Source organism: Triturus cristatus, chromosome 10, assembly GCF_964204655.1.
Source record: "Triturus cristatus chromosome 10, aTriCri1.1, whole genome shotgun sequence".
Classification (NCBI taxonomy): Eukaryota; Metazoa; Chordata; class Amphibia; order Caudata; family Salamandridae; genus Triturus; species Triturus cristatus.
The window spans coordinates 381880141-381905285 of NC_140593.1; the positions used below are offsets into that span (position 1 = coordinate 381880141).

General features: G+C 49.4%; 1 protein-coding gene and 1 pseudogene across 1 annotated transcript; one reads left to right on the forward strand and one right to left on the reverse strand.

The window, feature by feature from the left end:
• The first annotated feature begins 871 nt into the window (after positions 1-871).
• Positions 872-3960, forward strand: LOC146789471 (uncharacterized; annotated as a pseudogene).
• Positions 3961-10961: 7001 nt separating this feature from the next.
• EVX1 (even-skipped homeobox 1) lies at positions 10962-24343 on the reverse strand. The gene is made up of 3 exons (XM_085630095.1): positions 23939-24343; positions 17307-17545; positions 10962-12732 (listed from the first exon to the last, which is right to left on the reverse strand). Exons 1-3 carry the CDS (start codon positions 24330-24332, stop codon positions 12211-12213), a joined length of 1155 nt encoding a protein of 384 aa, XP_085486221.1. The 5' UTR covers positions 24333-24343; the 3' UTR covers positions 10962-12210.
• Between the last annotated feature and the right edge of the window lie 802 nt (positions 24344-25145).

Here is a 25145-nt window from a genome sequence, read left to right on the forward strand (position 1 = left end):
TGATCCCCGGTAGCGGCGCAGTGCCCTCCAGGTGCGTGCTGTATTACGGGGCACGTGGTTTTTTCAAGCGCATCGTAGTCTCATATCTTCACTCAGCGCTTCGCGGAGGCCAGAGTTTTTGATTAAAGGGTTTTTGTGGTGGAGGGGGGAAATTAAAGTGGCGCTTTAAGTCCTCACTTAGGCGGTAGCGTGCGCAGGAGGTGTGGCGTACGGGGCGGTATTCAGAGCAGCGTTCTATTAGTGATCCTGCGGAGGGGTGCGGGCACGCGGTAGATTTGCGCCTTTTCTTCCTTTCCGAGAGGCCGCGCGTGTGGCGGTAGCAGGCGAGAGCGAGTGCAGCTGCACGGAGCTTGCGGGGAAGCGCTTGGCATTGTAAGGAGCCTGGGAGCAGGAGGCGCGGCAGAGAACCGGATATTTAGGCGAGTGGGGGTTGAAGCGCGTAAGCAAGGGCTGCCGGTGTTAGCGATCTTGTTGCTCGGCTGGGGATTTCAAAGTTAGTTTCTCTCATTGTAGATTAGGCGGGCAATACCTGCCTTGTACATAGCACTGTTTTGGAGTTATAAGGCTTTGGATTTTACCAACAAAAATTTGGGGGGTTTTTCAGAAGCATTTAATATAAATTGAACAGAAGCATTTATTATAAATTGGACAGACTGCTGCCTCATTAGCACGGTGGGCAGAGCTGCATGCGATGTTATAGGGCAGTTGTATTCATTAATCAAGTATTAATTTTACTAGAAATAGGGGACAGTGAGTGAGTTTCACGGGGATTTGAGAAGGGGGTGAGTGCAAGTGCAAGTGCTTCTGTTGCATGGTCAGCACCTATAGCATTTAAGACAGGCACCCTTCTGATCACCCAGATAAGTTTACAATGCCTCCCAAGCGTAACCCGAAGAGAAAGGAGGGTGAGTCTGAAATAGCGCAGCTGCTGAAGCTGGTGCTGGCAAAACTGAACAGAGACAAGGATAGTGAGGAGGAATTGCCTGAGAGTACAGGGGGTGAGGCTCTTGAGTCAGATAGTGAGGAGGTTCCAGAGTCGGTGACAGGGGCGCGCCCTCGTAGGACTATAGTCCCACCCAAAGCAGCCTTTCCTCCGTTGGTAAAGAAGCCCAGGGGAAACAAGAGGAGGAGGGGGGCAGGGATTTAGAGGGACCTGTACCAGTCACCCCAGTGCCTGTGTTGCAGCCAGTATGCTCGCTGCCTACGGTGCCCATAGCTCCCGTACTAGTACCGGTGTTTCCCCCGCCTCTTGCACCTGCGGCACCGGGGTATATTGCTCCCTTGCCTATTTTAACCCCGGTGCCGGGGCCCAATATGGCACCTCAGACCCCACAAGAAGCACCCCCATGCCCAGTTAGTGGGGTGCCAGGGGAGGGACAGGACGATGTGAGCCTCGTACTGGCCGAAATTAGAGGGACTATTAAGGCCCTGACACCGGCCACCACTCCTCCAATACCCACAGTCCCAGAATAACCAGTAATAACACCAATACCGGTGGTAGCACCAATACCACAGGGAGGAGCACCGAATGAAGGGGTCCCCAACGCACCAGCTGAGGGGGGGGGGCAGATAGCCACCGCTAGTATATTGGCTACAGTAGCAACTCTTTTGGCACAGCTGGGGGCTCCTGCACTAGGCGTCGCAGCGGTGGCACCATGGGCTTCACCGGCAGGGAGAGGCGGGGTCCTGAGCAAGTTGAACAAGCAAGTGGCTCTTTTGGGACAAGTGCAGGAAAAAGATGTGAACACACCTCCGCAAGCGGTGGATCTGGACACAAGAGAGAAGATCTGGAAGGGAGAATTTGTGGACATATTCTCCCTAATTAGGCCAAAGAGGAGGGAAGAGGAAACTAGAGAGAAGGACAGGAAGGAAGGGTTCTTCAGGGAGAGGAAACCAAGGGTGGAAGAATCAATTACTAATTGGCTGTTTGGTTTCAATGTTTTTTCAATAGTATTGTTGGAGAAGAAGCCAGAATTGGCTATACCCCTGATATGTTATTCAAACAAAATTTTAAAGGCACAGCTCATGTATGGGGGAGCAGCTTGGTTGGATTATGATAGAGATTTTAGGTGGGCCAAAGTTAAGGACCCCGACATGGGTTGGGATCAAACAGAGGTCAATGTATGGTTAGAGAGCGTTAACAATAAGACTCCCATGAGGCAGCCCTTTCGGACTTCCCAAGGGGGCGCTGGCGAAAAGAAAGGGACATGTTGGGCCTTTAATCGTAAAACGTGTACCTGGGTCTCAGGGACATGAAAGTTCAAGCACGCATGTGCTTACTGCGGCCACCCCTCCCATCCTGAGTTTAAGTGTATCAAGAAGTCCAAAGAAAAAGGGAGGGAATCCAAGCCACCACCTACACAATAAATTACCCACGCCAGTAGATTTAGGAAAGCTGATTTTCTGGCTAAATCAGTACCCTGACAGGAAAGCAGCCAGGACATTATATGATGGGTTTTCTTCAGGCTTCTGCATCCCAGCGCAGGGGGTGCCCCCAGTAGACTATTGCAAGAACTTGTTGTCAGCGCGCATGCACCAGGAAGTAGTGTCACTGAAGGTTGATAAGGAAAGGGCGCTGGGGCGGGTGGCTGGCCCGTTCATGACTCCTCCATTGCCAGGATGTGTGTGTTCACCTCTGGGTGTGGTTCCCAAAAAAGAGCCAGGCCACTTCAGAATGATTCATAACTTATCTGCGCCAAGGGGAGCATCAGTGAACGATGCCATAGACCCGTCCCTGTGCTCTGTGACTTATTCTTCTTTTGTTGCGGCTCTGCAGAGGCTGCGCGACTTAGGGCCCAATGCTTTCTTAGCAAAAACCGATATTGAGTCGGCTTTTCGGCTCTTGCCAGTGCACCCTGACGATTATCATCTCCTGGGTTTCCAACTGCATTTCCAGTATTACTATGACAGGTGCATGCCAGTGGGTTGCGCAGTGTCATGCAAATATTTTGAGATGTTCAGCACTATGCTGAGGTGGTTGTTTGTTTTCAGAACAGGGCACAGCGATATAGTACACTACTTGGATGATTTTATGATCATGGGCCCCCTGCATCAGGAAGGTGCGGACAGGCGTTGGGCAAGCTGGTGGCAATGTTTGAAGAGCTGGGAGTGCCGCTGGCCCCTGGTAAGACGGTGGGCCCAGCTACCAACATGTCCTTCTTGGGCATTGAGATTGATACAGTAGCGGGAGGATGCAGGTTGCCACTAGACAAAGTACAGGCTTTCTCGCAGGCAATAGATTCTGCCCTGGCGGGACCCAAAGTCACGCTGCATCAGCTTCAGGTACTATTTGGCCAGTTGAATTTCGCATTAAGGATCATCCCGATGGGGCGCCCTTTCTCGAGATCAATTGCCCGGGCGATGGTTTGTCTCACCCAGAAACACCGTCACGTTCGACTACAGGCGGACGTGAGGGAAGACCTGAGGGTCTGGCGTAGTTTTTTGAGGGATTTCAATGGGAAGGTAATATGGCCTGAGCAAGCGGTATCCAATTCAGACTTGGGCTTGCTCACTGATTCAGCAGGTAGCATTGGTTTTGGGGCAGTATTGGGGTCCCAGTGGTGTAGAGGCGACTGGCCTGCTACATGGCATGAGAGCGGCCTGACTAGGAACATAGCCTTCTTGGAACTATTCCCGATCATAGTGGCAGTGGACATCTGGGCCGCATTCTTTAAGAACAAGACAGTAATCTTTTGGTCCGACAATATGGCAGTGGTTGAAGCTATCAATAGGCAAGGAGCTACTTGCAAGCACGTCTTGCGGTTGTTGAAACATTTGGTCTTGGCTTGTTTAAAGCTTAATCTGTTGTTCAAGGCAGCACATATCCCAGGTGTGAAAAATCAGGCTGCTAATGCTTTGTCTCGCTCCAAGTTGCAGGATTTCAGAAAGTATCACCCTCAGGCAGAGGAACAGATGACGGTGTTCCCGAAATCTCTGTGGAAGATTGGAGTCCCGGCCTAGCGGGGCTGGTGGGAGCATCGTTGAGTGAACGCACTAGAAGGACTTACCAACAACAGTTCAAAGCATATAGGATGTTTGCTAGGCATACGAGCCGGTCCCCCCCTTCTTTCCACAGAGGCGCTTAGCGAATATTTGGTACCACTGAAGGATCAGGGTAGACCAGCATATTACGCCAGGGCGTAACGTGATAAGCTTCTTTTAAAAAATTGGCGGGCCAACAGGAGCCCCGGGGCAACTTTTGTGGTGAGGAGGGCACTGTCAGGCTGGGCTAGGCTGGAGGGGGTGAAAAAAGATAGGAGAAGGCCACTGGAGGTAAAGACACTAAGGGACATTTTAGGGGTACTACAGTCGGTATACGTTTCCCATTATGAGTGTACACTATTCAAGGCAGCCTTTTCCTTAGCTTTTTATGGGGCTTTCCGACTGGGAGAATTGGTAGGGGCCTCTAAACAGGATCACGCAGGGGGCCTCCAGCGACAGGACACGAAAGTAGACCCCAGTGGCTTGGTGGTAGCGCTGATGAAATCCAAGACTGATCCACTGGGGAAAGGGTCCATAATTCACTTGTCTCCGGCACCGGGGGATGAGGTTTGCCCTGTAGCCAGAATGGAGGCATATCTGGCGGTACGTCCCACATTGGGGGGTCAGGCCCTGTTCATACATGAACAGGGTGACTGTCTATCACAGTACCAGTTCAGGGCCGTGTTTCAACGGGCCCTGGACTGCCTGGGTCTAGATCCTACAAGATATTCATCACACTCATTTAGAATAGGGGCGGCAACGCTGGCGGCAGGCGCCGGTTTACCGGCCGAGACGGTCAAAAAAGTGGGGCGCTGGTCATCATCCTGTTTTAAGCGCTATGTGCGACCTGAGTTGCTGTGAGACAATGAACGATTTATGGATATGACCACGCTGATTTTTCTATTTCTTCTCCCTTGCTACTAGTATGTCCTCAAAAGTGATTTGGGTGTTGGGACACACGTTCGTGCGGCGCGCCACAGTTTCTATGGCGAGGCGTCGGCGACCTGCGAATCCGGCAGTTGCGGCAACTGGTTGAGGAGACACAGGAACACGAGGGACATCTGTCCCCGGATTTAATTATCCTGCACTTGGGCGGAAACGACATGGTGAAATTGGGTCGCATGGCAGTAAGGGAGGAATTACTGACTGAATTCGCCTGGCTTGGGAGAACATTTCAACGGGCCCGGATTGCTTGATCCTGCATGATCCTCTGCCGGACTTGGGCAACGGGGGTCAGATCCCGGGCCTTGAACGTATCAGTGAGACGTCTTAACAGGGAGCTGGCCAAGCTGTGCTCAGGTCCGGGCCGTTTGTGTTATATCCCCCACAGATTAATCGCTGGGGACCAGATGTTTCATCAAGACGGCGTTCACTTGTCAGGCATTGGCACAGACATGTGGATTAAAGGGATATGGTCGTTCGTGCAAAATCAGTTTTTCGGTGGGGAGGGTGAAGGACCTGTGGGCCCTGGTCACCCTAGTGGCGGAAAAGAGGCCACAGAACAGTGATTTTCAGGGTAACGGGAGGCCCGCTGGCATACTCTTGAGGTCAGCACTGAGGGGAGAGACTGTCAGCTTTCCGCAGGGAGAATGGGGACACCGGCTGGAGAGGCAAGGGCTACAGGTCACACGAGCCTCCTTGGCAGCCTGGTGGTGAGGGGTGGGCCCCCCGGGAAAAGACAGACAAGGACCGAGGGCTGGGGTGCTCACCGCTCAAGGACGCAGGTGGGTTGCGCATTGCGTGGTTCTCAGTTAGGGGATGCGAGCCAGGAGGCCCCTTAGTGCTGGAGTATTTAGTTATCATAAATAGGGATTATGAACGCTTGTAAATATTAAAATGTGATTACGTGAATTTGTAATTTGAAAGATAATAATGTTTTGCTTGCCATGTTTATTAATGTTTTGGTTTGATTAAACATGGCCGTTTTTACCCACACCTTTGGACTGATTAATGGTTTGTGGGTTCACTGCAGGTTGGAGCGGGGTTCCCTGGGGGGTCCGGGCCCTATGATTCCACTAGAGAGTAAATCACACTCCTTACACATACCGTTGCTCACACATACAGCTGAAAATGGACAATCCATGGCTCCCTCATTCACACAACGCAGCTCAAAAGCCATATAGTATGGTAACAGGTTGTCCCATAACAACACAACTCAGCGCAATCTGCAGGGCAATGGACAATCACACAGTCTTTGTGGATTCATAAATATGGCAAAGTCTCAAGTTCGCAATCACTCAGGCACAAAACACACGGCCTGATTAACAATTACACTTTTGTATAAGTTTACCATTTTTTCAGAATTGCAAAACAATTTTACAAGTAGTATCTTTATGAATGCCTATCTAGTCATAAAGATACTTTTGGAAAATTCCTTTGTGAATTGCAAAAAATTGTAAAGTTACACAAAATTGTATGTTTACCTTTATGGATCTGGCCAATAATATTGCCTCAAAGCAGACTCAGGCTCAATAGGACTAGACAGATGTCCTCCCTCAAACCAACAGGAAACATCATTAAGAACTACAGTATACCGACTAAAGGCCACACGCACACCCCCAACAAAAAATATGCATAACTGGTGGGCCTCTGGTCAGGGAGAAAGCAAACAACTATGGCACCTCTGGAAGTCACAGAACTGTGTCATACAAATGGTGATAACTTAATATAAGATCTCTTGGGTGACAAAGTCATCATCGGCCCTTACACGAGGAGGTACTCTGTAGAAGAAAAGTAATTTCCTCAGTAAACTCCAAAGGAGGAAGCCCCGAACAGAAGAAACAGGGAAAAAGAAAAGATGTACAGGACGTTATCGGGTTCTTATCTAGGGAAAATTGTGTTACTGCTGTCATGGTAAGGAATGTGGAGTGGGCGTACTCTGTCCCTGGTTGGACTTGCACAGAAAATAAACCAAGGCACCAAATTAAAAGAAGATGCAATTAGCAATTCGCATATCTAAAAAAGTGCCCCACGTCTGCAAATTGGGCCAGTTTGAACGTATATCAAAAAGCTGTATAGGTGTTTTGCAAGGTATGGGAGACTAAAATGGATGTGTGCTTGCAGCAGGCAATGTTTGTGGTAATATGAGGGGATTCTACAGAATAAATGACCCACCAGACGATAAAACCAGGCCCACAAACAGCCAGAATACTGGCCTATCAGACCTGCCCTTCTGGCACTGCCAGGCTGCCCTTTAGGCCAGCCCAACCCTGACTGTGCCCTGAGAGCTTCACAGCCAGCCATGTCTGGGCTGTTGAGGTAATCAATAGTGTGATGCAGCATGATTCCTCTCCATGTGGACCCCTCCACCTTTACCCTCCCCACAGCCAAATACCTTGAGGGGCCCCTGAGACTCTGGCATCTCGCAGTAAGGGAGGCTTGGGCCCTGTTTACAAAGTTGGATATGTTAACCGTGTGTTAACTGCCCATATGTTATCTGCCCATGTGCAATTTCCAGCCTGGCCCAACATGCTCACAAGTTTTAAGCAAGTCAAATCTGGTGAGAATTTTGTTGACAAATAGTGCAAAATGTCATGTGTGTGCCCTGGAGAGTGCACAGCCTCTCCAAGGTGCTCAAATCAGAAGGCCCGTGTAGTTCAAAGGTGTGCTATTTGTCAGTAAGATTTGGGCCAGGTTTTACCCGCTGAAACATATTGGTAATTTGCACAGGGAAGGTGATTTGCAAAAGAGTGTGGAAACATACCGCCAGGCTTGGGAATTTGCAACTGAAATGGAATTAGCATCAAGGTTGTAATCAGGACCAGGGTAAGGAATTTGCACAAGGGTATAGCACGTGTGCATTCTCACCATGTACAAAACCACCCAGCTCAGCTGTTTGCACCTTAAACGTAAATAAAAGTCAGGTTGTAATCAAGGCCCCAGAGTGAAAGGGGTGCCACCAAAATGGTTGGTGGCAATAGACATAGAGAAGTGGGTGTACTCACAATTTGAAGTACCCGTTTTGTTCTGAGAAGTGCAGGTACTCTCCTTTTTCAATTTAAAGAAGTGCGGGTACTCCGTTCCGGACAGTACCGGCCCATTTAAATCACTGGTTGGGGCTTCCCTGCACCAAAGGGTGTTTCTTCTCCATCTGGAAGTAGAGGTATTGTTCACCTACTGTGACATCACTTCATTGTGACTCTCTCGTGTCATTCTCCAGTCACAGTGTCACTTGCCATGTCACAGTGCGACAATCACCATCACAATGCGCGGGTCACAAGTACAATGTCACGCTTGTAAAACAGGCTACCTGGCTTGGACGTGGCCTTTAATATCCTGTTTCTGGGTGGAAAACGAAACCATTCAGTGTAACGAACAGAAACGGAGAGCGTGAGGGGCTCAGTTTTTAAAAGCAGAGGATGAAAGCGGTCCAGAATGGGAGAGGGGGGGGGGGGGGGGTAATGAAATGAGGGGGAGGGGTAAAAATGTGACCGAAGGAGGGAGTGAACAGGGGTCTGGGGATTGTGAAGCAGACACCAAACCTGGGTTGCCAGGTTTGCAAATATGTATTAGATTTTTGTGCGAGAGTTTTTATAGAAAATGGAACTCCCGACATGTACATAATGACTGTATAAAAGGTCACATGACATCGTATTAGCCAGCGCCTAAACCTCTTTGAAGATGTGGGCTGCTCCCGATCTTATGCAGTCTGACTGGCGATGGCCCCTTTTATTGCTGTAGTAGGGTAGTTATATAGATCAATGATCAGGTTTCCATGGGCACTTCGGGGCTCGGGGCCTCGGTACCATTGCACCTGCTGCACCAGTTGTAGCTAGGTCCCTAGCTGCTGGCGGTATTGAATGAGACGTGCTGACTGACACTACTGGATAAAATGCGCCCCGTGCTGGAGCGAGGGAGCGCCGCTGATCGACACTGCACACCGGAGCCCTCCGCACACCGGGGTCGAGTGCTTTGACCTTGTAATTTAGCGAGGATAACCGTGCAGGGCTGGCTCTGCCCGGCCCTCCGCTGGGAGGAGCCCCCGCTGCAGGCCGCGGGAGCGTGTCCGCCCCCCTCTCGGACGCTTGGTTAAGATGAGCTTTATTCCGAACATATGCACCGCAATCAGTTTGGTCACACTTACAAGAACACGCTTTAATAAGGCAATCAATCACAGGGGGGCGGGGGGTGGTGGCGGCTTCGGGCCTCAATATGGCGTGTGAGTACAGCCCCCCCAATACACACACACACGGCCGGGATAACGAGCTGGCGCCTGAAAGGAGACACTTGACGTTTTATCCTCCTTCACATGTTTTTAGGGGTTCGGTGTACTCAACTGAAGAAAAGGTGCCTGTGTTGCCCCTCACTTCCCGCAGGCCGGGTGGAGCGTGCTTGCTTTCACCTCAAGCTAAGAGGACTGACTCAGCCTTTTAGCTTAACGAGGTCGATGTAAGGAGTGACATCCCACTGTTTCATAACCAACACAATACTGCACAACTACCGCCTGTTTAATAACCGAAACATCGTCGCATAACCGTTTGCTGTTTAATACCCAACACAATACCGCATAACTGTGAGAGCGAACTCCGTATAACACACTTTACTGTTAATACCTCGGCTCCCGGCAGCGACCACTCCTATTACCAACAAAAATAAAAATAAATAATGTTGCGGCGCTGCAGACAAACACGCGTATTTATTTGGCTGTTGGTGGTGTTACAACATCCTCCCAGGCCAGCCCGGTGCACGCCTGCTCGCAGCAGCCCCTCGGAGGGCGCATTGAGATATGGACCTCGGCGCGTTAATTCCTCATCCGGGGGAGCACTGGCCTTACCCTCAACTTCAATTTGGAGGCACCGTGGCTCAATTACACCGAAAACACAGGCAATTAACGGCTGCTGATTGGACATGGGGAGGCACCATCGATCTTGCTCTTTCCAATATTGTTGCAGACACCTCATTTTACCTCCCCATTAACTGAGAACGAGCCCGCCGCCTCCGCCTGTTTACCTGTCAGGGGCCGGCTCCCTGCCGGGCGGACGCCGCCGCTTTCCTGTGGCCTGCCCACCGGTTATCACAAGCACCCCGGGGGCGCCTTTGGGTGTGTGCGTACGCACGTTTGCCAGAACCAGTGGCAGTGAGTGACGCAAGGAAAACACATCTAAAAACCTCGATTTCATTCGATGTAATTCGTGTGAGAGGGATGACATCAGAGAGAAATGGTGCAAGCCGGCTGCGAGGCAGCAACACCCTCTCTGAAATGCACCCTCCAAACGCGCCGGTAACCTTGATGAAGGCGCCACGGAATACGACATTTGAGAAATTACCCAAGACATTAAGTGGTTGTTTTTGCTGGAATGCAATGGCTGCATTAGCACACAAATACATTTAATTCTATTTATTTCTCCCCTCTAAAATGCATGTGTGTGTGTATAAATATAAGTATGTGTGTGTATATATATAAATATATAGATATATAGATATTCACACACAGAGAGACATAAATATATAGCTATATATACTAAGAGAAATGTACAGGTATTTTCTATTTCGATGAAAATATTTTAGCAAATTACATTTTGATTTTTCGAGATTCAATTTGTGATGGGGGGTATTTTGTTTTATCACAAAAGCCAGCAGCGTATTACCCAACGAAAAATGACAGGAAATATAAGTGGAACTTGATTGAAAAATACATTTTCTTTTGTCGTTTTTGCAATACTGAAAAAATAGAAGGCAGTACAAACATCTACAAAGGTACTGAAAAGAGCTCACTAACGGAGACGAATATGAGAATATCTACTGCTATTTCAGATAGATAGATAGATAGATAGATAGATAGATAGATAGATAGATAGATAGATAGATAGATAGATAGATAGATAGATAGATAGATAGATAGATAGATAGATAGATACTCATTTGTGAATGAGAAGTACTCCGCGCTTGTACTCTATCAAAAAAGACAGGCCCATTCTCTGTTTTTGTTTCATCTGATCCTTGTTTTATTAGGAAATGATAACAGATCGTAGCAGTGTTCTTTGGGAGGCGTTGCTCTTTCATATCAAAAAGATAACCGAGAAAACTAGGCCTGAAGACCAACAATACCAGTTTTGTAGGAGAGTGGGGGGACAGTCCAGTCGCTGACCAGGTGTCCCCCACCAAGGAGGTGTGTAGTGTGGTAGGATAGGTGGAATAATAAATAAATACCTCTGGAGCATCCGATGGTGTAAACAATAAACCCCTCTCAACAAAAAAGTCACAAACATAACAAAGCAAACAACAAAACAAAAAACAACAGGTCTGAGGTCCAGCTGGGGAAGAAGGCGCATGTGTATATGTTTTTTAAAAAAAAAAACAGCCGATGGACTGGAGGTGAAATTTAAAAGGAAGGCAAATTGCCCGTGCTCTGACATGCAGAGCTGTGTTTGTCTGGGAGGGCGACTGATTCCCCCTCACCTAATCCCTTCCCTCGGCGGCTTGTTAGCGCTTGGCACTGGGTCCTCGGCTCAGAGAATACATTATAATACGTTCGACATTGAGAAATCCTGCCCGCATATACATCACGTCGCTAATTTCGCCAGTGGGCGCGCATTATTCCAGCAGCGGGCCTTAACGAGACAGTGTCACTGGCAGCAGGAGCCGGCTAATGGTCCCTGAGTCTGGCCTATCTGGGCTCAGGGAGGGGGGGAGGGGCAGAGGACAGACGTAGCCGGCCCTGGGTCCCACAGTGCCAGGCAAAGCCACCCCAAAACCACCACCGCCCCACTGGACAGCATTTCAGTGTATTTTACAGTAAAGCATCGTGTGTGGGAAGCAAAGGTATAATACTGTTGCATCTCAGCACAGAAAAACGTGTTATTTTTTTTTTACTTTAAATGAAAAAATACATTCCTGGAAAAAAAACCACAATCCTCCGTTTGCATGAACATGTTTTTCGTAGACAGCATTTCGACTTTCAAGTATTGCAGAGTTCACTTCCCAGCCGTCCAGTGGTGCAAATAAATGTGCCACGGATGGGCATTGTTTTGTTGTGAAAGTCTGTGGCACGAACAGCCGCTCGGCCGCGTGTGCGGTGAGAGGACACAGGCCCTCCCGGCCAGGGCTCCCTGTGAGGAGAGTCCCTCGGCCTCGCTCAGGCCGCTCGCAGGTGACTCCTCCTTTCATCATTTGCTGTGGAATGTGCGTTCATAAAGCCTGCGGTCGAGGCTGTCCTGGTTAGTTCCTGTCACCGGGGTCCTCCTCTGGACAGAGGGCTGTAAATAAAGAATGCAGTCCGAGCTGGGGCCTCTATCTGGTGAGGGGCACCTCCTCCCTCTGGTCCAGGCCCCCCGTCGAGGGCTTGCTCAGCACGGACGGGGTGAAGGTGAGGAAGGAGTCCGTCCGGGTGGTGGCGGAGCACGGGAAGTCCGAGGCCCGCTGCGCCAGGCCGCCCGAGGCGCCGCTGTGGCAGGCTAGGCAGGAGCAAGGGCTGCCCCCCGCGCCCAGGCCGTGCGCCGGGGACGGGTACAGGGACGGGTGGCGGAAGGCGCAGAGCAGCTCCGGCCGCGGGTAGGGGTGCGACAGCACCCGGAAGGTGTCCAGCGGTCTCAGGGGGGCGCTGAACTGGGCGGCGGCCGAGGCCGAGCCGGCGCCGAGGCCCATGTGAGAGTAGTAGGGCAGAGGCAGGTGCGAGGGGAAGGGGTAGGGCAGGTTGCCGGTGGCCGCCGCGTGGCTCATCATGTAGGTGTAGAAGGCCGGGTCCGCGGGGTGCGGCCAGGTCATGGCCAGGCGCTGGCGCTTGTCCTTCATCCGGCGGTTCTGGAACCAGACCTGTGGGGAGGAGAGAGGCAGGGTCACTCGGACACCCAGGGCACAACTCTGAGCTAAGCACAGTCACATTACACCCTGGCGGCCTATAGATATACCGAGGGGTGGTGGCTGGCCCATGCACCCCGTTCTGTGTACACAGATCTATAATCTAAAGCTATATATGGAGGGAAACACAGACTCACCCACTACACAACTCTGAGCTACTACATCCAGGCTGCACAAACATAGCGAAGGATGGTGGGTGACTTGTGGTACTTTGTGTGTCAATGGGAACAGGTTTATACATTATAAACTGTATGTAGCTCAGAGCTGTGCTGTGTGTGTTTCTCTCCATGCATAGTTCATATTATAAATTATATTATAAACAATGCATGGAGAGAAACACAGATAGCACAGCTCTGAGCTACATACAGTCAGACTGCATTCAGGCTGCCTATGTATAGGGAAGGGTGGTTTCATGCACCGTGTGTGTCTGGACACAGATTTATAATATAAAACTAAATAAGGAGTGAAACACAGTGATAGCACAACTCAAAGCTTCACAAGGGCTTCCTGAATTTAAGTTGCCTTGATTTGGCAAATGATGAGGGGTTTATGTAAAACTGTGCGTGCATATATGCCCGCGTATACATTTACATTAATTTAGATAGAGTCACACAGACGTTGCAAGCGCAGCTCTGCGTATGTACAGTAATCCGATATTCAGGCTGCTTAAATATGGCAAAGGGCGATATGTGATTTATGCATGTATGTTGGTTGTGTGTTATTACATGTGTTTTTGCGTGTGCGCCTGTGTGTGTACCATACATGTTTGTCAGTTTCAACACATACAGGTACACGACATAGATAGACAATCATATTGAGAAATGGCAGCATTTCTTTTGTGACTCAAACATCATAACATAATTTCAATGGGCGTTCATTATTTTAAAAGCTTCATTTAGAAAAATAAAGGCATATTACACAGGTATCTGTGAAATACTGAAAATATTTCACATTCTCATACAATATGGAAAATATTTCACGGGCCCTGGTCAAATATGGCTTTCATCATCATCATAATGATTGCCCCAAACCACTCTTTGCAGCTTTATTATTGTCCATTCTTTAATTTAAACTCTATTCAGGAACCCTAAACAAAACCTGAACACTGTAAATGCAATCAGTCCCCAACTGCTAGTCTCACCTTGCGGACAGCAATTTGAAAAATCTCTTCCTTTTACTGGCAGAATGTGCTTGTTTAATAAATAAAAGTGAGTTTTTTTCTAAAAGTCTCAGTCGGTACGTAATTATTTTTGTCATGTTTTTCTCTACCGTCATCCACACCCTAGAGTCCAGTAATTCACTTACCATTTTCACTGAACATCTCCATTTTTGAAGAAAAAAAACGTTTCCCACTTGGCTGTGCTAACATTAATATGTACTATAAAAACATGTAAAACATGTATTGGGTAACTATGTAATATGGCCCTATATTGCCATCTTTGGAGTCTAGTGACAGTTACAAACCATCTATTTGAGCACAGGAGGCACTCGGCGGCCCTGTAGGACCATACTATGGTTACCTTTAATGATATATATATATATATATATATATATATATATATATATATATATATATATATATATATATATATATATATATATATATATATTCTCTCCTTTTCTCATCATTCTTAAAATTAGCATGTTTTTGTAATAGGAACATACTTATTGAAAGCAGTACTTGGATATTTTGTAATGGTATTCCTTGTTCTCTAATATGTGGAAAATAATATATTTTTATTAGTTATTCCATAGAGTTTTACAGAATCTTTATTTTGTTTTTTTAGATCTTTATTTTCTCTAGGGTCATGGGGTGCTTATTTCTTGAAATGACCACCTAATAACAGGCCCTGTTTGCTTGGTATGTGAAGGTTTTCTTTATTTTGTATTTGGGGAATTCTGATTGAAAACAAGGAAATTATTAGATTGGACATTATGTGGAATTTAGTTATTTCAATATACTGTCATGCATAGAAAATAATCAGCCTATGAGAAAGAGATAAAGGCAGAATAAGAATAACACGTTCTTCCTTCCCATTGGTTGATATTCCTTGTTCGTGGGAAGAACTTAATTCCAGCAAATTTACGAATCTGAAACCACTGCTGTTTTCCCAACAATGATAGCCAAACATACCACGTGTGTGTGTATGCCCATATTTCAACAATTAATCTGTGCCATGTTTGGAAAATACGATTTGTATTTCTTATTTTGTTGGAAAGAAGACTGAACTAGCAAGTGAAACAGTGCATAAGGCAGAATGCCCCTACAGTTAAAAGATGGGCAAAGAGAAATCTCACACAATTTTTCATAATGGTGTTTTAAAAAAAGAGAGTGGTGAACTTTATTTTATCTGGATGGTAAATGTTTTGATGTATTGTATAATGAATGCAATGCATATAGTGAATTCAAGTTATTCTTGTGGGAGGTTGTGTGCACCATCTTCGCAGCCTATACTATATATGTTTAATATCTCTTAAAGCAGGCTCATGCCAGAAAGTTTTCTTCCATTCTGAAACTGATGTATTTGGCCTGTTTCTGCTTAAGCCTGGCTTCCCATGTGTCTAAGCCCCCCACCACAAATCTTGTTAATAAATACATTTTTGAAGAATATTCAGACAAGCGAATGTTAGCAAAGTTCCACTGACATTAACATAGACACACAGAGGCACACAACTTAAATTCATCATAATATACACCAAAGATAACTTTAAAGCTGGCACTGGAAATGTTTGTGTGTCTCCTTTACATAAAGAAATGCACTGAAAAACGTAGACATATATATATATATGTCATGCTGATGATGAAAAGATTTTATAAATCGCATGGTGGCCAAGGAAGAGGGTGTCCTGTGCCTGCATAAAATTAAATATTGGGGTCACTTATAGAAATTATGGATTGTGCAATTAGATGGAAGGCAGATACGTTTTTCAGGATTTATGAAATTTAATGAGGCATTTTTGGGGGATGCATGTACAGCGTATTCCAAGCTTTGGCAGTAACCATGGAAATGGCTCGGTTTCCCATATGGGCCTTCCTAAATGTATCTAAAGTGTAAACTCCTTGAAGGGGTGTACAGAAAAAGAGGGAGTGAAACTGTAGAGGGCCTTGTGACAAAAGCATAAGGCTCTAAACCGACAGCATTTAGCATCAGAAGGGTGTAGGCTGAAAAGGTGGAAAGAGGGGCATATCCTTCCGGTCAGACAAAGAATTAGGGATTATACCTCATTCTGCATCATTAGTAGCCTATTGAGCAAAGAGCCAGGCAGTCCCTCAAAAAGTATATTGCAGTAATACACCCTGCATGAACTAGATTTTTTCTGGAGAAATGTGACAGTAGAGGAAGGATTTTCCTCATCTCTTTCATCATTAAGAGCATGTTGAGGTGTGTGCTATCCATCCATCCATCCATCCATCCAGCTATCTATACATTCAGCCTGTGATAGATAGATAACTTTCCTTTTTTGTTTTTTTGTATTTCTGTAGGGTGAATAGTTGTCCTTATTGTGTAATCTATGAAGACACATGATGACATCAACACATAAGCAAACAGTGGACAGATGGATAGACTGAGATAACATTGACCCTGCCTTGTGAAAGTGCAGCCAAGTGTAGATTGTGCTGGTGCTGTTGATGGTGCTGATGAAGTTAATACTGACGAGGCCTGCGCTAGTGAAGATGTGCTGGTGGAGTTCATGGAGGAGAAGTTGACAGTAGTTGACCTGAGGGTGATAAGCTGGTGCTGGTGGAAGAGATGTTGACTGAGGTATTGTTAGAAGAGGTTGTGGTAGCAGAGGTGATTCTCAGGAGGAGGTACTGGTGGAGTTCATGCTGCTGTGTGTGTCCATGACTAAGGTTGAGACTAGTTAGGGACTATGCAGAAAGTTGATTCTTGTGGAGTTGGCTCTGGAGCCTGGAGGTTGGGTGGGAATGATGGTGGTGGTTCTAGCCTAGGAAACTCTGGTGGGTGGTGCTGAAATATTTATCCGCTGACCACTCTTTAGACCTGGATACCCACATAGGAACCGCACACTCCTTGTTCTCATAGCTGTAGGGGCCGGTGTGCTGGACCTTTAAAAGCCCTAATCCCTTCACCCTTGTTTTGGCTGAAATATTGAGGCCAGGTGGAGGTGGTGCTTGGAGAGTAATTGGACGGTTGCCTGTGGTGCTGGATCTCACAGAGAAGATACTGCTGGAGGTTCCACGGAAAGCGGTGGCACTACCAAGGCTGTGCTGAGGAAGGTTGTGCGAGTAGACGTTGAATGATAATTGAAAATGTAGTTAGTGGAGGCTGAGGTGATGGGGTGGTAATTGAGGTGGGTCTGGTGGAGGTGGTGCACTTAGAGGTGGTGTTGGTGCAGGTCGCAGTGATGCTGGTAGATGCAATGATAGTGGAGGTGATGTTTGTGTAGGTGATGCGGGTGTTGTTGGTGTTATCACAAGTAGTGCTGGTGGAAACGACATTTGTGGAGGGATGTTGATGGAGATGGAACTGTTGGAGGTGGTGGTGGCATAGGTGGTGAGGAAGTACCTTGATAGTGGTCTCTGGCAGGTTCAGGGCCGCTGCAAGCTCACACCTCCTGGGCCTGGAAACGTAGTTCTCCCGGTAAAACTCCTTTTCCAGCCTGGCGATCTGCTCCCGAGTGAATGCAGTCCGGTACCGGCGCATCTGGTCCGCTGTGCAGCCCATACTGTTCTGTGGTCCACCGTTGCCCTTAGTGGGGTCTCCACCACTCATGGGGCTCCCACCCAAGGACTCCGTGCACTGCCCTGCACACAAGACAAGTGGGGTCAAAGAGTGCTCATCACCCTGCCGACTTACACAAGAGAAAAGATCAAAGACCAAAAATGACCCACCCACTGCTTCCCTATCAATCCTACACACAGACACAAGAAAGGAAGCCACACTCTGCTCGCCTTCCCTCAGATGCTGAGACACAGTTGTTTAGTGTTTCTATTCTTTAATCACAGAGATAGGGCAGCGACTGCAGGGTTAAGTACAACTTTGCCTGCATTCAAACACCAGTGAATTTGCTCCCTGTGATTTTCATCCTGTTTGTGACTTTTCTCATGGCTGTGAATGTCTGTATTTTGCCTCTGCATGTGGCTTTGCTTCACATGCCCATCGTTATGCACCCAACCATCAGAGATGGAAGGTGTGAATGAAACACCCATTTCTCTACCCACTGTCATTCACACGTTGACAAGTGAGAGGACTTGAGCCCTTAAGCAACATCTGACAGCCCATCGTCCTGCATCCCACGCCAGAGAGGGGAAGAGTGTGTGATGCACCCTTGGTCTAAATAACAACATGCACACATTGACAAGTGAGAGGGCCAGAGTCCACCACACACCCACCCTCAGGCTGTCCATGCAGCCCTCTCTCAGAGACAGGAGAGGGCTAGAGTCCACCAAACATACACCCCCCGGCTGTCCATGTAGCCCTCTCTCAGAGACAGGAGAGGGCCAGAGACCACCAAACATCCACCCCCCGGCTGTCCATGTAGCCCTCTCTCAGAGACAGGAGAGGGCCAGAGTCCACCACACATCCACCCTCAGGCTGCCCATGCAGTCCAGGCAGAGAGGGCCAGAGTCCACCACACATCCATCCCCCGGTTGTCCATGCAGCCCTCTCACAGAGACAGGGAGGGCCAGAGTCCACCACACGTCCACCCCCAGGCGGTCCATGCAGCCCTCTCACAGAGACAGGGAGGGCCAAAGTCCACTACACACCCACCCCCAGGCTGTCCATGCAGTCCAGGCAGAGAGGGCCAGAGTCCACCACACATCCACCCCCAGGCGGTCCATGCAGCCCTCTCTCAGAGACAGGAGAGGGCCAGAGTCCACCACACATCCACCCTCAGGCTGTCCATGCAGTCCAGGCAGAGAGGGCCAGAGTCCACCACACATCCATCCCCCGGCTGTCCATGCAGCCCTCTCTCAGAGACAGAGAGGGCCAGAGTCCACCACACACCCACATATGTCCATGCAGGCTCTCACAGAGACAGGGAAGGCCAGAGTCCACCACACATCCACCCCCAGGCGGTCCATGCAGGCCTCTCACAGAGACAGGGAGGGCCAGAGTCCACCACACACCCACATATGTCCATGCAGGCTCTCACAGAGACAGGGAAGGCCAGAGTCCACCACACATCCACCCCCAGGCGGTCCATGCAGGCCTCTCACAGAGACAGGGAGGGCCAGAGTCCACCACACATCCATCCCCAGGCGGTCCATGCAGACCTCTCACAGAGACATAGAGGGCCAGAGTCCACCACACATCCACCCCCAGGCGGTCCATGCAGGCTCTCACAGAGACATAGAGGGCCAGAGTCCACCACACATCCATTCCCCAGCTGTCCATGCAGCCCTCTCTCAGAGACAGAGAGGGCCAGAGTCCACCACACACCCACATTTGTCCGTGCAGGCTCTCACAGAGACAGGGAGGGCCAGAGTCCACTACACATCCACCCCCAGGCGGTCCATGCAACCCTCTCACAGAGACATAGAGGGCCAGAGTCCACCACACATTCACCCCCAGGCTGTCCATGCAGTCCTCACAGAGACAGGAGACAACCAGAGTCCACCACACATCCACCCCCGCCCCCCCCCCGGCTGTCCATGCAGCCCTCTCTCAGAGACAGGAGAGGGCTAGAGTCCCAGAGGACATCCACCCTCAGGCTGTCCATGCAGTCCAGGCAGAGAGGGCCAGAGTCCACCACACATCCACCCTCAGGCTGTCCATGCAGTCCAGGCAGAGAGGGCCAGAGTCCACCACACATCCACCCTCCAGGCTGTCCAGACAGTCCTCACAGAGACAGGAGACAACCAGAGTCCACCACACATCCACCCCCAGGCTGTCCATGCAGCCCTCTCTCAGAGACAGGAGAGGGCCAGAGTCCACCACACATCCACCCCCAGGCTGTCCATGCAGCCCTCTCTCAGAGACAGGAGAGGGCCAGAGTCCACCACACATCCACCCCCAGGCTGTCCATGCAGCCCTCTCTCAGAGACAGGAGAGGGCCAGAGTCCACCACACATCCACCCCCAGGCTGTCCATGCAGCCCTCTCTCAGAGACAGGAGAGGGCCAGAGTCCACCACACATCCACCCCCAGGCTGTCCATGCAGCCCTCTCTCAGAGACAGGAGATGCTCAGGGCAGGATCACTCCCTCCTCAGTCTACCTGCACAGCCTGCTCGCAGGAAGACAGAATAGACAGCTGGGCCACACTCAATACTCGGGATGTGAATCCAACAGCTATTAAGTCCTACATTGTGTTCAGCTCCCCTCCTTTTTTATCACCAAAATCTCCTCCCACTTTCAAGCCACTTGTGTTTTCTTCGCCTGCCAATCCTTCTCTTTCCACATTCTTCTAAACAACTGCAACTCCCTTCCTCCTCTTTCACTTCATTCCACTCCCTCCGAACTCCTTTTCTTCCATCCCTTTAATGGACACATCCCTTCCCTTTATCTTTCTTTGGGTGTACTTTTCTGGATTCCTTTTTACTTTCTTTTACTACTCCAACATTCTATTCCACTCCTCTCCTCTCTTCTCCTCTCATTTTCTTTCCTTCTTCCTTCCTCTCCCTCCCCTTCTTTCTTCCCACCTCTCCTGCCCTTCCTACCATTTACATTTCAATCTATATTTCCTCTCCATTTCTTCTTCCTGCCTCTCCCTACCCCTTCCCCTCTTTCTTTCATTTTCCCCTGCCCTCCCTACCATTTACCTTTTCTCTCTCGCTTGCTTCTGTCCTCTATTCTCCCACATCCTTCATTCCAACCCCTTCCTCCCTCACTTTCTTAGCCTACTCATCACATTACTTTGTTCTCTCCAGCATTACTCTCATAAGTACCTCCATCGATCCTTACTCCCTACTCTCTTTATTCTCCTCCCCTCCCTTTTGCAGCTCTTATAATCCACACAGGTCTCTGCGGCGGTTCAAAATGGCTCCATTTAATAATATGCGGCCCTTGCGGATAGTCAAGGCGCTTCGTCTTCTCTCAAAACCTTCAACTCTGGCTTTCTGGTCTCTTATTATCTATCTGACCGGGTGATGTGGATTTTCGAATATAAGATGAGCTTACTTTTTGGGTAAAGCCCTGAGAGCCTCCTAACCCTGTCCCAGCGTTCATTTGCAGTGCACGCGGGCACTTAACATCTGCCCCCTACACACACACCTGCCACCTGCTAATGTGTGCCCGGTCCTGCTCTCACAGAGTACCAGGTTCGCTGAGAACCTCCCACGCCCCTACCCCCCACTCGCCCATGCCCTGTCAGTCACTGTCCACTCATGGGCACATTGGGGGCGAGCACCCAGGGTTCCAGGTACTCCTCCTGCCGGCCTCTGTGTCCAGTCCCATGAGGCCTGGGACCAATGGCTGACCTTGAAATGGCGTCCACGCCATATTTAATTGTGTATTTGTTTATTTGTTTGCAGTGTTTGCAAGGCGCCTCGTGCAGCGGCGGGGCCACGCCGGGGTGCAGTACTCAGTGGTCTGTGTTAACTCGTTAGAAATACACACAGGACTCCTTTTCTAGCCCATGTATCACTGCCAGCGACAGGCAACAACCAGCAACGTTTAATACGATTTAACAATAGATGACAATAATACAGCAAGGTTTTATGTTCTTACACGAGGCGTTGATTGTTCATGCCTTATAAATTATGTATGCTTTGTTTTGAATGAATTACATATTTTAATACCGCACTTTTTGTTAATTTACTTTGTTTTATTCTTGTATATTTTTGTATCGGTTTTTCTTTAATTTAGCGATTATTACAATGAAAGACATGTATAGATAATAAAAGCAGTTGCTTGGCTGTAATTTGCCAAAACAGCAGACTGTTGCCAATGCGTCATAAATTATACAATGGACATGTAATGTAACATCTGTGCAGTGTTGCAATAAAAACAAGTAAAAAACAAATTTGCGATTATTTATGCATATATACTTTGTGTGCAATTTATATTTTAATTGTATTGTTTTTTTAAATTAAAAACAGCAGTTGTTTATATACCGAGATGCACGCGTATGTATATTTTGCATTGTTGTAATATTTGTATTGATATACTTATATGTATATATTGTTGCATATGTTATTGCACGCGTACACATTTATATTTAAGATATATCTTTAATATGGCCGCTTTTAAGAAGATATATGTATGCATTTATACTCCCTTACTTCTTTCAATCTATAGAATGATTAGTTAAGTAAATAATTGCCTTATTTTTCCGACAGGCGCGACACTTAAGTGACTTTACAGTGGGCACATTTCTCCTGCGCTTTTTTACTATAATTTATAAAATGACTCTCCGTTCCGAAGCGCTAGGTTGAGAAGCCTCTGACACTTTTTGGACCTCTTAGGGCCCCGTCCCTTTTGCTCGTCGCCTATGGCTCTCTTGAGACGTGCTTACAGGCCCCAGGCTCTTGCGGTACTGCGGTTCAGTCCCGGGAAGCTACCACTCTTGTGTTTTCTTTTAGGGCAGGAAGGGCGCGGCGTGGGCCGCAGAGAAGGGCTTGGAGACCCGTCTCTTTCATTGTGGTCCAGGTCTCAATGTGTTACAGCTCAGGGGGCGGGATGTCCGAAGCTCCATGGACCACTTCCGAGCCGGCGCCCCCGAGGGGACCCGGAGGTGACAGGTACTTGGGAGGCATCGCCGAGGATTGCCCTGGGCTGAAGGGGGATGTGACGGTCTTTAGGGGGCCCATGCTCGGCCACCAGAGGACCCCGTCGCTTCCAGGACTGGGCTTTGATCTAACAGTGCCCGCGCCAGAGTGCCAGGAAGCGGGCAGTTAATATGCCGCGGGATCCGGGCGAGGAGCGCAATTCCCAAGGCTCTAAAAGTCTCAGTGCAGGCGACGGATACAAGACCTGTTCTTTAACCCCCACCCTCCAATGTCCGCTTGCAGGGGCTTTAAACAGGCGGGGGTGGTTTTGTTACCGATAACAAAAGCTGAGGTAAATATCAATACGAGAAAAAATGTATTCTGAAAGTCAAACTCGCATTACAATATATTGAATTTCTAAGATGATATACATTTTATATAATAAACGTGTGTATAAAGAGAACCGCATCAGTGCAATCTATCTATCTATCTATCTATCTATCTATCTATCTATCTATCTATCTATCTATCTATCTATCTATCTATCTATCTATCTATCTATCTATCTATCTATCTATCTATCTATCTAGATTCCGGTGTTCCGTGCACTACGAGGCAGGAGGGCTATTAATGACATTAGGAGCCCTGTATCTCTTGTACTGGGCTCTCCCCGCACAAGGAACGCCGGGCCTGATGCCATTCATTACACTAGAACCCCGGGTGCCTGTTGTATAAATACCACCATGGGCCGTTATTGCCATGCTCTGCCGCTACCCCATACACAGAGAGACAATCGTGACAATAGGAGGTCGGTGCCCCCTGCAGAGAGGGCATCACTTGGCAGTCGGTGCCTAGTACCGGAAATAAAGAAGAGATTAGTGAGTCTAGAGATGCATAGCTCTCAGGAACACGGCAGGGCATTAACTCCTGCTGCCGTTGCCACACACGGGGAATTACTGGCATTATATGCCCTGCGCACCAAACACACAGAAGGCATTGCTGGTACCAGCTGTTCTGCTCCCCAGTGAGGGAGCGGCCAGTCCTGCCAACAGCTCCCCGCTTCCCCACACAAACAGAGAAGATCATAGACAATAACTGCCCTCTGCCTCATACAGAGAATTGGGCATTACTGCCCCTGGCTGCCCAGTTCTCCATACCCATGGATGCGCGTGCTCCACGAGCTGTCCGGTGTCCATCACACTGTTTGCATAAAATGACCGCCCTCCCACGCACACGGGCATAATTGCCATTAGTTGCCCCATGCACATGGATTATCTCCCGCACTAACCACCTCTTATCTGTTTGATGCCCTGCAGAGAGGGTATTGCTGTCTTCAGCTGCCAGGCGTCCCTGTAGGCGGGCATCACTCCCTTTAGCTGCCATTCGCCCACCCATGCAGGGCGGTATGGCTGCCCTTACTCCCCCGTGAGGGCGTATCGAGTGGCATGAATGGCCCGTGCCCGTACATCAAAGGGACATTAACTGCGTTAATGGCCCGGTGCCGGATTTGGGGCATGGTTGAAAAAAGGTGCTGTCAGTGGTGGGTACCTTTGTTGTGCTGGTAATCGACGCCTCCCGAGGTGCAGTCCGGGGTGCAGCTCACCTCGATCTCTTCATAGAAGTCCGACTCGGTGTCCGAGCTGCTCTGCGGCTCCTTGGCGGCCCCCAGGGGCTCCGAGGCCGGGGGGTGTGGAAGCAGCGCGGCTGCCTGTCGGCCACCCTCAGTCATGGTGCCCGGTACCCCGTCCTCCTCGGCCGCCCTCTCCCGGGCCATCAGGGGGCCGGGTCTGGGGCTCAGACAGCCCCTGACGTGCAGCTTGTCCCGGGGCTCCGGGCTCAGCCTGTCCCCAGCCTCCTGGCCCGCGGACTGCAGCCTCCTACTAGCCAGAGCGCCGAACTGGCCTCCCTCCAGGAAGCGCAGCATGTCCTTCCTGCCGTCCATAGAAAGCGGTGCTGGGTGCGGAGGCGGTGCGGTTCCGGGAGCGGTGCGGGGCAGAGATGGGCTGTGGTGACCTGCGATGCGCGCGCTCCGCGGTGCAGGGCTGGCTCTGGGAGGGATCTCACCATTGCCCTCTTCTTTCTAAGCTGTCATCCCTTAATGGTGCAATCGTCATCCTCCCAGTGCCACTGGTGACGCCACGCCATTGATCCGCAGGCAGATAAATAGGAGCGTCTGCTGCCCCCAGTAAGATGAAAGGAGCGCAGCGCGAGCTGCTAATGGGCCAGGGTGCTGCTGCGCGCTCCCAGGCGATGCTCTTCTGCTGATGATTCTCAGGGTGCTGCTGCGCACTCCAAAGCGCTGCTCATCTGCTGATGATTCTCAGGGTGCTGCTGCGCGCTCCCAGGCGCTGCTCTTCTGCTGATGATTCTCAGGGTGCTGCTGCGCACTCCAAAGCGCTGCTCATCTGCTGATGATTCTCAGGGTGCTGCTGCGCGCTCCCAGGCGATGCTCTTCTGCTGATGATTCTCAGGGTGCTGCTGCGCACTCCAAAGCGCTGCTCATCTGCTGATGATTCTCAGGGTGCTGCTGCGCGCTCCCAGGCGATGCTCTTCTGCTGATGATTCTCAGGGTGCTGCTGCGCGCTCCCAGGCGCTGCTCTTCTGCTGATGATTCTCAGGGTGCTGCTACGCGCTCCCAGGCGCTGCTCTTCTGCTGATGATTCTCAGGGTGCTGCTGCGCACTCCAAAGCGCTGCTCATCTGCTGATGATTCTCAGGGTGCTGCTGCGCGCTCCCAGGCGCTGCTCTTCTGCTGA